This window comes from Ceratotherium simum, chromosome 25 (assembly GCF_057802395.1).
Source record: "Ceratotherium simum simum isolate JZ-2026a chromosome 25, ASM5780239v1, whole genome shotgun sequence".
Classification (NCBI taxonomy): Eukaryota; Metazoa; Chordata; class Mammalia; order Perissodactyla; family Rhinocerotidae; genus Ceratotherium; species Ceratotherium simum.
The window spans coordinates 17627785-17641925 of record NC_141924.1 but is presented as its reverse complement, the minus strand read 5'-3'; the positions used below and the strand labels follow the sequence as shown (position 1 = coordinate 17641925).

General features: G+C 41.4%; 1 protein-coding gene and 1 long non-coding RNA gene across 4 annotated transcripts in view; one reads left to right on the top strand and one right to left on the bottom strand.

The window, feature by feature from the left end:
* LOC147913739 (uncharacterized) overlaps nt 1-14141 on the bottom strand; it is a 103541-nt gene that overhangs the window by 19328 nt on the left and 70072 nt on the right. The gene's annotated exons all lie outside the window — the stretch shown is intronic.
* The window catches only part of RFX4 (regulatory factor X4), a 139754-nt gene that overhangs the window by 67469 nt on the left and 58144 nt on the right, over nt 1-14141 (top strand). For all 3 annotated transcript variants that reach the window (XM_087448997.1, XM_087448996.1, XM_004418063.3), the window contains 3 exons: nt 569-782; nt 2112-2189; nt 8927-9090. In XM_087448997.1, the coding sequence (XP_087305123.1) occupies nt 569-782; nt 2112-2189; nt 8927-9090 (456 nt within the window). The remainder of the gene's footprint in view (nt 1-568; nt 783-2111; nt 2190-8926; nt 9091-14141) is intronic.

Here is a 14141-nt window from a genome sequence, read left to right as displayed (position 1 = left end):
AACAACATGCAGCCTCTACCCCCCATTAGTCTTAATTGAAAACATTGCTATTATTCAGCCCATTTTGAATTAATACAAAGTTCTGATCTTTGTTTTATATTCAGTGTCAACTGAAACACTGAATTTATCTTTTTAAAGATATGTTTCCTTAAGTCAACCATTTATTGATTTCAAATGAATTTTTGTTGGCGGTACAGTTAGCCCTTCTTGGGTCCCCACAGAGTGGGTCCCTGAAGCACTGTGTCTCTGGGATCACATCCGGCTAGATATAAGAGATAAGTACAAATGGAAATGTTTTTATCCCCCTTTCTTCTTTGCAAAGTATTTGACTTAACATTTTCTGTAGGAGGCAATTTTGGCTATTTTTACCTGCCTGATTGATGGCTGGTGACATGGAACTTTGGTTTAATTCTAGATTTCAGGGACGTCAAGCCTTATAGGAGAGTTAACTCTTCCAGCCCAGGGAGGGTGGGCCTAGCCATCCTTGGCCTTGGGTACTCCCACTCGGGAAACCCCACCTGATAACGGTGCATGGGGGTCTCTCTCTCTCTCTCTCTCTGTGGCCCAGGTACCATTACTACGGCATTGCCGTGAAGGAAAGCTCCCAATATTATGATGTGATGTATTCCAAGAAAGGAGCCGCCTGGGTGAGCGAGACGGGCAAGAAAGAAGTGAGCAAGCAGACAGTGGCATATTCACCCCGGTCCAAACTTGGAACGTTGCTGCCAGAGTTTCCAAATGTCAAAGATCTAAATCTACCAGCCAGTCTGCCTGAGGAGAAGGTGAAGCATTACTGGGGATGGGTGGTTTCTCTCTCCCTCTCTCTCTCTCTCTCTCTTTCATATAACACACACACACACACATACACACACACTTTTATTGCAAAATGGTGAGTTTAAAAATATAAAGATAGAAATCTGAATCAAGTATGGACTTTAGTTAATAAGAATGTATCAGTATTGGTTCATTAGTTATGACAAATGTACCATACTAACATAAGATGTTAACAATAGAGGTAATGGGGTGCGAGGTATATGGAACTCCCTGTACTATCTTCAAAACTTTTATACAAACCCAATACTATCCTAAAATAAAAAGTTTATCCATCTACCTAACCTACCTGCCTACCTACGTACCTACCTATGACGTTACACTGTCTCATTTAATGAGGGAAGGACCCCTCTCCTCTAGATCGCTTTTTTATAGGATAAAGTTTATTTTCCCATGTGCTGCAGAGGATGCCGTGAAATCATAGTCCCATAGACAAAGAAGATTTTATAAGTATAGTGAATCAGATAGTTTGGGTCATAGAATATTTGGAGGAAATTACTGGAAAACAAACATGGGGACTTTCCCCTGGGTCGTCACATCTCTAACACCTATCTCAATGCAGCCCAGTGCACCAGTAGGTATTGAGCTTCTACTGTTTACATATAACACTGGAAGCTGGGATGCAGTGGTGAAGGAGACATGAGTCCTGCTCTCAGGCAGCTTCCAGTCAAGCAGGGAGACAGATGCTTGTATAAGCAAACTACCTTTACAGAAAACACATGTCTATGTTCTGAAACAAAAAGAATATCTGTAAAGAATGCTTTAAATCTAAGAACTAGATAAATCGTTATTTTTTTCCTCAAATTTGCTTTTTTTCTCAACAAAATTCCTGTGCCATTGCTTTAAAATTCTTGGAAAAATGGAGCTGGAGATGAAATCTTTTGCTAAGCAGATTCCAGAGAATGTACAAATGTCTTTTTGTGATTTTGGCAAATGTACTTCTTCTTATAAATGCACACTGGGTTTTAACTTTTCAGTATCTTAGCTGATGAGGAGCATTGAATACACCCTACTGAGAGAGAAACCGATGCTTTCCATATCACAGGCTGAGTACTCTGATGGAGCAACACACTCAGGGGCTGTGTAAGCACAGAGCGGGGAGCCGAGGGTCAGAGAACATCACCTAATGAAAACGAGTCTTATTTGGGTCTTGCAGGATGAGTAGGTATTAGGCGAATTTCATCCCCTCCACTGGGAATAAATGACTTGAAAATTGAAATTCCAAGGGCAGCAGTAATGTGTATTAATGTGTGCCTTTATTGTTCATCCCCCCCACACAGGTTTCTACCTTTATTATGATGTACAGGACACACTGTCAGAGAATACTGGACACTGTAATAAGAGCCAACTTTGATGAGGTAGGTCAACAAGTGTTGAGCTGTGAATACTCGGTATTAAAATATTGTAATAACACTAGCTTCTATTTCATGAGCTCCTACTAGGAGCCAGACCTTCTGGAGGCCCTTGATGCACATTAGCTCAGTCTTCACAGTGATGCTATGAAGCTGGCACTACTAATATCCCCATTTTACAGATCTTATATGTGAACAGCTGTTGGCATGGCCTTTTCCTTGTTCTAACTAGTGAACTGCATCCTTCCTGATTGGCCTACTGGGAGAACAATTTTGCAAGGGTATCATTACACCCAGAATTATAGATTCAGAAAAGCTAAAGGAAAGCATTCCTGTATTTTGGATTTAATCTTTTCCTCAGGCTCATCCACTTCAGTGCACTTGGAACTGGTTAACCCCTCTTCTCAAGGTCTGGTACGCATGTCCGTCAAATCCTACCAGTCAGGCCATCTTTGAATACAAACAATGTAAGAAGTCCGTTTCATTTTTATTTTTAAATATTACAGTTAAAGAATGGAAAAGAAAGAATTGAAGCACCAGTTACATAATCAGAGACAGAAAATAAAATTTTCTTGCCCAAAATGCCATCTAAAAGAGCTTTCCAGAGGGATGGCAAGAAACCACACATTTCACCCCATAAACCTGAGGCCATTCTGTTTCAAGAAAATGACTTTCAGGCAAAAAAAACACCCTGGGATCGAGTGTGGACATTCAGTTTGAGGGAAGATAATACAGGCTCTAAAGGGGCTGTAAACACCAGTAGTTAGGGGTAGAAAAGATCCCAGAGATTCCCTTTGTGTATGTTTTAGGGAGGTGTGTGTTGCTGGAGATGGAGGGGTAAAAATGATGGAAGATACAAAATGCTCTTCTCCCCCATATTTTTCTCCCTTTCTGCCACGGGTCTCACAACAGTGAACTTGTATTGAGACGTGAACCTACTTGTGTCAGCCCATTTACTGATCCCACAGTAACCCTGTGTCATAGTGGTCGAACGTGAGCTGTCACGTGGCACATGGACACAGCTCCAGAAGAGATGGCAGTGTGTTGGTAGAGAAGTGCTATTCTTCCTTCTCTCGACTTTTATCCACTAGGTTTTTTAAACCTCTCCAAGTTCCTTGAGTGACCATTTAAGTGGATTTATTTTTAAGGAAAGAAAAATCACTGCTGTCTCTCATATTGTGGTTTCTCTCATACTGGCTATGTCTTACATTCTAAAGGTCTCTGAGATCAGGGCAAATAATGATTCATGATTGGTTAAGATAACACTGGCTTCTGTGACAAATAACCCCCTAAATATTAGTACATGAGAAGTTTATTTCTCACTCATGTCACAATCCACTGTGGATGCTCTCGGTTGGAAGGCTGGCTGCTGGGGATAAGAGACCCAGCCTCCTTCTACCTTGTGGCCACACCCTGCCCAGAGCCTTGGAGTTCTCTTTGTTCAGCTGATGGATGGGGACAAGGATTACAGGGAATACATACTCTTAACCTTGTCAGCCCAGAAATAAAACGCATCACTTTTGCCCACATCCCCTGGGCAAGAGCTGGTCTCATGGCCCCACCTTGATGCAGGAGAGCTGGGAAGTGTGGCCCCTCACCGGCAGCAGCTTATACTAGTACAGAAGAGGAGCTCAGAGCTCTAGTGGACAGCCGTCCCTCTCTGCCACAAGAACTAACAACAAAACTAGTGACAGTCCTCCCTTACGTTCATATGTGGCTGTACTCATCTCAAAACTCACTCTCATCGTCTCATTTCACTTAATTCTGTACGTTAATGTCAACAATTACTGGTCACCTAATGGTGCCGCACACTGCTCTAGGTCCCAGGAATGGGGTGATAAGTAAGACACAGCCTAGAGGGGGGAAGAAAGGCATGCACACCAGCAATTAGGACGCAGAGATATGGTGAGAGGTCCAGAAACATTGTGAGGGGCAGAGCGCTCCTATGGGGAAACTGCCAGACTTGGAGCCCAGGGTTGGATTCAGGACCTGGCTCTGCCATCAAAGCCTCAATTCCTCATCCTAGAAATGAAGATAAAAATATCATCCCTGCCTATCTAATTCATAGGGTTTCTGGAATGAGGAGATGAGACAATGCCTGGTAAAAGCTCTTTGTGAACATAAAAGGTCATATAAATACTTGCTCTTATTAGATATGTCAACCAGAGAGTTAAGAAACTTGCCCAAGGTCACACAGTTCGTTAGGGCCAAGTCATGACTAGATCTTTTGTTACCTGACACCGCTGGTCCACTTTTCTTTCCACCCCCATGGCAGGGATATTTGGTGGCTGTTTTTAAGATGGCTAATCAAGATGTGGTTCATTCTACCCAACAACAAAAGAATGAAGGGGATATTTCACCTCTGATGGGCATGGCTTTCTCCTACATAAGGATGGTGGGTGCATCTGGTACACCTTGACATTATAGTTTGTTTCAAGTCTTCAAGATATTTAATATCTGTTGAGGTTACAACTTATGCTAATATCACAATCTCAAATTATCTTATTTGTTTGCTTGTTCATTGTTTGTCTCCTTCCACCACAATGTAAGCCCTTAAGGGCAGGGATCTTGTTTGTCTTGTTCACTGCTGTATCCAGGTCTGCCATACTCTCAGCCTCTCAGTAAATATTTGTCGGGTGGGTGAGTGGATGGATGGATGTAAAAATGCCACAGACTTGTAGACTTGTCAGGCAAGTACAAACAGCCTGAGTCTGCACGTAGGGGACTTGCTGCAAAGCTTTCTCAAAGCAATGTAGTTTACATTGGTTAAAGAGAGTCAAGTCAGATAGTCCTGTGTTGGAGTCCCAAATCCACCACTTACTAGCCTGTGACCTTGAGCAAGGTACTTAACCTCTCTGAGCCTCAGTTTCTTTTGCTGTAAAATGGAGATAATTATATCTACCTCATAGTTAAATTGTGATGATTACATGGAAATTGTGTATGTAAAGTGTCTGATTTTGAACTCAGAGCATAAAAAATGGTAGGTATTTTGGTAGTTCTTATTTTGTTGAGATCCTTGCAACCCTGTAGCAATTAAGCACCCCTGATTGAAAGTTATCAGATGTATTTCCACAAGGTGCCAATATGTTAGGAATGAACTAAACATGGACATGGAGAAGAAATAGAAAACTTACTTAGGTATTCTTAAGGAAATCATCTCCTGATACTTGACTGAGCTGAGAGAAACAGGGTTGAGAGTTCAGGGGATAATCCAGGAAACTTGCTTTAAATAATCGTTTTCAATCATTTGCCTCTGATTCTTTCATCATTTATGCTTACAAAGAGTAAGGAGAACTTCTCCCTTCTCTCTAGTAGTAAGTTTCCATTTGTTAAATGCCTACACAATGCCAGACATTTTCCATAAGTTATCTTATTTCGTCCTAATAATAGGTAGACATCATCTCCATTTTATAAAAACTGATAACTCTCATATTTATGTATTTAGTCCTGAGCTCCAGATTCAATTGACTTGGCATCTAATTTAACATGGCCAAATCAGAGCTCCAATTTTCCACCCCAAATGTGTTTTTCCCAAGTCTTAGACTGCCACCACCACCCACCCAATTCTTAAGCCACAAACCTTGCTTCTTCTCTTTCCCCCTACCTTCATATCCAGTCTGTCAGGAGGTCCTGTCGGCTCTACCTTCTGATATGAACACTGTCTGTCCATTTCACATTTGCCTTCAAGTGTCAGCTCTTGAGCTTTACACTGGTCTCCCTCCTTTTTTCTTCTCACTCCGAGGAACCAGTACCACTGGACATTATATGGTCTAAAATGTATAAAGGGAAGTCAAAACTGGATAATATGCCCTCTACAAGGGCTGCTCAGGAGACCGAGGACTGATCAGGGCTCCCTGTGCTACATGAACAGTCTTGAAACAGACAGGTGCCTGCTAAAGACACTGATTTCCCACAGATTTGTTTTTTTGTGTGTGTGTGAGGAAGATCAGCCCTGAGCTAACATCTGCCAATCTTCCTCCTTTTTTTTTTTTTTTTTTTTGCTGAGGAAGACTGGCCCTGGGCTAACATCCGTGCCCATCTTCCTCCACTTTATATGGGACGCCGCCACAGCATGGCTTGACAAGCGGTGTGTTGGTGCGTCCCTGGGATCCAAACCGGCGAACCCCGGGCCGTGGCAGTGGAGCGTGTGCACTTAACCGCCTGCGCCACCCGGCCGGCCCCCGGAAACCCACAGATTTGTTTTAATATGCAAAGCCGCTGATCTTTTCCACAATTTCTGCTAGAAATTGACTGCTCATATTTTAAAAAAAGAGTAAAGCTGCATGCAAGGAGAGCTTAAAGATGCAAATAAATTCAGAATCTACCAAATCTTAGGAATCAACTGGGCAGAGCTTCTTACTCAGAGTTGGAAGAGCAGATAGGGAGGTCCAGGACCCAGCCTGAGGCCCATGTCCAGAGACAAGCTGGGATCAGGGGACAGCAGAGCGTCTCTGGAGAGCAAGCACCTTGTCCCAGAGATTGGCCATCCGGAGGCCCAGGCCTGGCCAACAGTCAGCCATCAGGTGTCCCAATGACAGAAAAAGAGCCTTGACAGGTGAGCAGAGCCACAGTGAGGATCCTGGCTGGGTGACACTCAGGAACTTAGGCAAGGGTGTCTCAAATGCTTAGGGCAGTACACTGATTTCTTGAACCTAGTAGTGGTAATGCCTCCATGATATAATAATAATAATGGCTAACCTTGATTAAGCATCTACTAGGTGCCAAGGACTATAATAAGTATTTGTTAGGAGTCTTGACCAAAACCTATGCAGTAAATATACTTTTATTCCCATTTCACAGGTAAAGAAACTGAGGCATAGAGATGTTACACCCCTAGTTGGTAGAAGGGCCAGGATTGGAACCCTAGAAGGCAATCTTAACTCATCTGGATTTTCGTTGTTTTAATTTTCGATCTGGATGAAAACTTTGCGATATTTTCACTGTCATGGAATTAACAGAACTGTGACTTGAGTTTCACAATTTATAAACCTGACTTCATTCACCACTTTGATCATGCTTTTACCATTTCCCCCCCGAGGAAGTCAGGGAGTATGCTTTTCTCCCCATTCCTCATCCCCCACGTCTGCCATCCAGTGTTTATACTGGGAAGTCCAGACAGGCCGTGGACATCAGGGAAGTCTGTCTACCCGGGACTGAGCTAAGGTCAGGGCTGGGGTCAGAGGTAGCCTGGTCAGAGGAAAGCAAGACCCCACTCCTAAGAGAGGCCTGAGGGACACTGCAGGTCATCAGGGTGGGGGCAGAAAGCTGGGAAGCGGGCAGCAGTCCAAGGAGAGACATGGGTCTCAGGAATGGGGTAGAAGCCCAGTTACCATGTGAAGAACAAACTAGCCACGAGACTGATTGGTGGAAAGACAGGCAGACACGGGCTCTACCTTATCCATTCCCTGACTTGCTGTCCGGCTTTCGACAAATGAATTAATGTCTCTGCAAAATGGGAGTAATGCTTCCTAGCTGTAGTAGTATTGTGAGTTTAAATGAGAGAACCTATGCAAAGTACCTGGCGTATAGTAGGCACTCAATAAATAAAGCCAATGCTGATAATAATACCACCTCCAAAGTATTCAACTGGGGTACTAAATTATCTCCTGCATTGGATCAGGATTTGTATGAGGAACCAGGGATGTGGGTAATGCTGGGAATTCAAGAGTGCCCATCTGTGGGGGAAAGAAGGACACACAGTCCAGGAACCAAGTCGAGCCTATGAGAATTCACAAAAATTCAGTTACTTGTTCCCTAACTTCAAGATGAGCCACTTCTCAATGTTAGCTGAAGTCTAGCTGTTTTTCAATGTTGTTATACACACCAGTTAACCGTCTTCTACTCTTTTCCTTCACTTCCCTTCTCTTGTCCCACCCTCCACCCCCGACCCTGCTCTCTCCTTGACCTCCAACTCACACACTGAAAGATATAGATGTAGGGGCATCAAGGAGTTCTCTGCTTTCGACATTCACTCTGCCATTCGTTCATCAGCAACACAGCTTCAGTTCCTGCTTTCATCATATTAATAATAATAACTCTATTTTTGACTGCCTACTATATTTCTGTTCTGTGCTAGTGGTTGGGGTTGGAGTGTCCACATAGCTCACTGCCCAGTATCACCATGTAGCATCCCATAATGGCAATGACTAGTTGGGGCTCTTTGGGAAAATGGAAGAATTTGGATGTGAAGAGACCCTTGCACTTTATCCAGTTTTTGGCACACAGGTTTGAATCAGGAGACTTTTGTTTATGGCACTTACTCTCCTCCCTGCAGACACATTCCTCTTACCTGCAACTCCCACATTGTTCCCTTCCTTCCCAGAACACCCACGGGCCCCCGAAGCACCAACGGGCCCAAAGAATAGTGGGTACTAGTGCTCTGAGCTTTTTAAGAGCAATATCCTACCTTCCCTTTCTTAAATTTTTCCCAGACCACAGTGAGCATGAAGGGGCCAATGGATTAACATGCTACTCCTCTCTCCCAGGGCAGAGGAGACCCCAGCCTGCCAGACCAAGTGGTTCTCCAGCAATGGGCATGCAGCACAGATGGGCAGGGGGAAGACTTGGGACAGGAGGACATTGTAGGGCCTCCAAAGCTACACCAGGCTGGGGCGGCCTCTGCTGCTGCAGGGGTAGTAGACGACAGCACTGCAGACTGGGTTGCCTTGGCCAAGTCCCAAAGGCTCTGTTGGGAGGGCCCTATGTAACCTCATGGTTCTTTTCCTCTCTGTGGGTCAATGCAGGTTCAAAGTTTCCTTCTGCACTTTTGGCAAGGAATGCCGCCCCACATGCTGCCTGTGCTGGGCTCCTCCACAGTGGTGAACATCGTCGGCGTGTGTGACTCCATCCTCTACAAAGCCATCTCTGGGGTGCTGATGCCCACCGTGCTGCAGGCGTTACCTGACAGGTGGGCACGCTTCCTCTCATCTCCCCTCATGGCTGGTCCCCAGCATTTATTGCTCCTGCTTCCCTTTTTGTGTGTGCGAGGAAGATCAGCCCTGAGCTAACATCCGATGCTAATCCTCCTCTTTTTGCTGAGGAATATTGGCTCTGGGCTAATATCCATGTCCATCTTCCTCTACTTTATATGGGACACCATCACAGCATGGCTTTGACAAGTGGTGTGTCGGTCCGTGCCCGGGATCTGAACCCATGAACCCCGTGCCACCAAAGCGGAGCGTGCGAACTTAACCGCTACACCGCTGGGCTGGCCCCTCCTCCTTCTCTTTTATTGAATACAATCATGCACTGTCCGGGGGCCTCCCTTGTAAAAACCATTAATATTGGACTTTTAAAAGTTTTATTTATATTTTTGAATATAAATAAAAATTTTAATGTTTTGAACCATTCGTATGGTTCAAAATTCAAAAGGTATAATATGCTACAGTGAAAAGTCTCCCCAACTCTTGTTCCCTAGACACCCAGGTCCCCTCCCTAGACCATCAAATATAATCATTTTCTTGGGGGTCCATCCAGATCTGCTATGCACATGTAACCAATGCGTATAATATATACTTTTTCTCTTTCTTACTGAAATGGTGGCGCACTATATATACTGTTCTGTACCTTGCTTAGAAAAAACAATCTTGGAGATTAAGTTGGACAACTTCCATGCCCCTCCAGATGCACGCTCCACCATGCTCCATGCTGACCTCTGCCCAAAGGGGTGGACCGCATGGAGCACCTCACAGGGCTCCCTTTCCCTCTGGGTTCCAGCCGGGATCAGCTAATGGGGAGGGTCAGGAGGGACATCAAAGGGAGGGAGGGAGGAGAGTGAAGTCAGGAGGTTGACTCTCTGCCTCCCTCCCTGGGAGGTTGCCTTGGCTGGCCACGTCCCTCCACAGGGCTCTGCTGCCTTTCCGGCAGCCTCTCTCCTTCCAGATTGTCCTTTGGGCATTGAGGTGGGTGAACACCCACTGCCCCTGACCCCAGGTTGCAGCCTTCTCCCTTATGGCTTCCTCTAGGCCAGTCTACACCTTTATGACTTGTCCCTTGTAAATAAACTCTCCTATTTTGAGTAGCATCTGTCTCCTATTGGGACCATTACAAAGAGCATTCCACATCAGTCTATAAAGAGGTTTTTTCTTTTTTACACCTGCCTACTGTTCCACTGTATTGAATTTAATCAGTTGTCTTGATGTTTCCAGTCTGGTCCTAATACAAACAGTGCCATGATGAATGATGTTTTAAGTACATCCTTTTATATGGTGGAGTGCGTTCGTTTCCTAGGACTGCAATAACAAAGTACCACAAACTGGGTGGCTTAAAACAACAGAAATGTATTCCCTCCCAGTTCTGGAGGCGAGAAGTCTGAAATTAAGGTGTAGGTAGGATTGTTTCCTTCCAGAGACTTTGAGGGAGGATCTGTTCCGTGTCTCTCTCCTAGCTTCTGGTGGTTGCCGCCAATCCTTGGTGTTCCTTGGCTTGTAGACGCATCACTCCAGTCTCTGTTTCCATCTTCACATTGACTCCTACTCTATGTGTCTTGCTGCCTCTGATAAGGATACTTGAAATCAGATTTAAGGCTCACCTAGTCAATCCAAGATTTTATCTCAAGATTATAATTTAATTGCATCTGCAAACCCTCTTTTTCCAAATAAGCTCCTCTTCACGGGTTCCCGGTGGACAGTTTGGGGAGGAACCACCATTCATCCTACTACATGGAGTATATGTGCAGGATAAATTCCTACAGGGCTGAATTCCTGGATCAAAGGATATGTAACTTATACTTTTCTCAGTGAAGTTTTAATTTGCATTTCTCTTATTATGGATGAAGTTGAAAATCTCTTCATATCTTTAAGGATGATTTCTATTTTCTTTTCCATAAACTCTCTGTTCTTATCCGTTGACTGTTTTTCTATTTGGTAGTTGATGTTTTTCTCATTGACTTTTAGGAGCTCTTTATTTATTAGGGATATTAACCATTTATCTGTAATAAATGAGTTGCAAATATTTTCTCATTTTGTTGTTCTTTTGTCTTCGCCATACAGAAAATATATTTGTGTAGTTGAATTTCTCAGTCCTTGTTTTTATGGCTTCTGGATTTTTGTATCATAGTTTTAAAAATCTTCCCCACCCCAGTTATAAAATAATTTTGCCATGGTTTATCCCACTAACTTGATGGATTTTATTGAATTGTATTGAATTTTTGTTCAATTTGGAATTCATCCTGGTGTAAGACGTAAAGTATGGCTTCATTTTTTTTCCCAGCAGTTATCTTCTTGTCCCAATACTGTATGTTAATTATTCCATCTTTCTTCACAGATCTGAGATGGCTCCTTTTTTATACAGTAAATTTTATATGTATTTGGGGCTATTTCTGGACTTCTTATTCTATACCATTGACTTTTCTTTATATTCATATTCCAGAGTCATTCTGTTTTAAGTTTTGTGCTTTTAAACATACAGTAATATTTGGTAGGGCTAACTCTTCATACGTACTTTCCTTTTTTTAGAATTTTCCTGTTATTGTCACTCATTTTTCCATATGAACTACTTTAGCATCGGTTTGCCTGTTTAAATATATATATGTACATATATAACATATATATATGTATTTTTATTGGGATTACATTACACTTATAGATCAATTTTGGGAGAATTATATCTTTACAATATTGAGAATTCCTAACAAAGAACACCGTTTGCCTTGCCATTTATTTTGATCTTTAATTTTGTGGCCTTCAGGAATGTTATAAATGTTTTTTCATATAAATCTTATACATTTTTTAAATTAAATTTATTCGTAGATATTTATCTTTTGTTGCTACTATATAAATGAAGTCTTTTCCTCCATATCTCTTGACTGATGGTTGTTTATATAAATGAAAGCTATTGATATCTAAATGTTATATTTGGACCTGCTCATATTAAATTTAATTATCTTACTGTTGTATTCCTTTTTGGGGATTCTCTTAGATTTTCCAGGTTTATAATAATATTCCAGGTTTATGATAATAATCATATTATCTACAAATATCTGACAGATAAGTTTACCTTTATGTTTCTAATTTTTATACTTCTCATTTATTTCTCTTCTCTAATTACATTGGTTTATACCTCAAGAACATGTTAAAGTTCTTAACTTTAATGTGAATGCATCTAGTGTTTTTCCATTAAACATGATACTGGCTTTTGGGTTAAGATTGATATATTTTATCATGTTATGAAATGTCCATCTTTTCTTAATTCATTAAATGTTTTATGAAGAAAGGTTGTTGACTATTATCCAATGTTTTTCATCATCTAAAGAAATGATCATATTATCCATCTTCTAATATTGAACCATTCTTGCATTCCTAGGATAAACCCCCACCCACTCATAGTATACTATTTTCTTTATTGTGCTGCAGGATTTTATTTGTTTGTTTGTTTGTCTTTTTACTTTTTTTGTGTGTGAGGAAGATCAGCCCTGAGCTAACATCCATGCTAATCCTCCTCTTTTTGCTGAGGAAGACCGGCTCTGAGCTAACATCTATTGCCAATCCTCCTCCTTTTTTTCCCCAAAGCCCCAGTAGATAGTTGTATGCCATAGCTGCACATCCTTCTAGTTGCTGTATGTGGGACGCGGCCTCAGCATGGCCGGAGAAGTGGTGCGTTGGTGCTGCGCCCAGGATCCGAACCGGGGCCGCCAATGGCGGAGCGCACGCACTTAACCGCTAAGCCACGGGGCCGGCCCATATTTGTTAATGTTTTATTTAGGATTTCTACATCAAAGGTCATAAGTGAGATTGGACTGCAATTTTATTTTTGTGTTTAATCTTTGCAGGTGTTAGTATCAATGTTATTCTTGCTTCCTAAAGGAATCTGGAAGCCTTCCCCCACTTTTTTTCCTAAACTCTGAAACAGTTTAAGTAGGATTAAAATTATTTGCTCTTGAAGATTACATAGAATTAATTCCCCTTTGAAGGCATCTGGGCCTGGTACTTTATGGCGGTAAATCTTTGAAATTTTTCTTCTTTTTTTCCTATAATAATTGGTCAGTTTAGATTTTCTATCTTCTCTGAGGTAAGTTTTGGTAAATTATATTTTCCTAGAAAATTATTAATTTCTTCCAGATCTTTAATTTATTTGCTTAGGGTTGAGCAAAGTGGGTTTGTAGACTCATTGAATTTCCTCTGTCAGTGATTATTTCTGCTTTACTACATTTTACTTTGTGTAGTTGTGCTTTCTGCCATTTCTCTGTGTTTAAGTTACCTATTTTATTTTATTTTTTCAGAAATAAGCTCTTGGATAGATTTATTGGTGCTATTATTATTTCTTTTTACTAATACATTAATTTCTGCTTTTATTTTATTAACTCATTCTTTTTCCTGTCTGAAGTTTACTCTGTTACCCATTTATTCAACGAATATTTGTTGAGTGCCTCCTATGTGTCTGGCCCAATTCTAGGTGCTTGGGTTCTATCAGTGAACAAAAAAAATTTACCAAAAAATAGATGCTTGATTTATTTACTCTCTTTCATTCTTACTTAATAACATAAATATTTCAGGCTTGGATTTTTCTTTGAGCACTATTTTAGCTATATTCCATATATTTTCATATGTAATACTTTAATATTGTTGTTTTCTGGAGACTTTGCAAATTTTGAGTTCCTCTTTGTCCTAAGAACTTAAAAAGAACACTTAAAATTTTCCAGTTATTAGGAGTTATTGTTTTCTGGTTTGGTTATTCATTTTAACTTTTATTACTTTGTGATTAGAGAGTGTTTTCTGAACTATTTCTTCTTTTGTGACTTAAGATTTTCCCTGTTGTCTAAGTGTATGGTGAGTTTTGTGACATGAAAAGAAGAAATACTCTGTCTTCAAAGTACAGACTTTGACATATATGTATTTAGACCAACTTCATTGTTATTTAGTTCTTCTGTTGTCTTAGTGGTGTCCACTTAGACTGCTATGGACTGAGAAAGGTGAGTAGGTTAAAATTTTATTACTAATGTTTGCTAACCTATTTCACCTT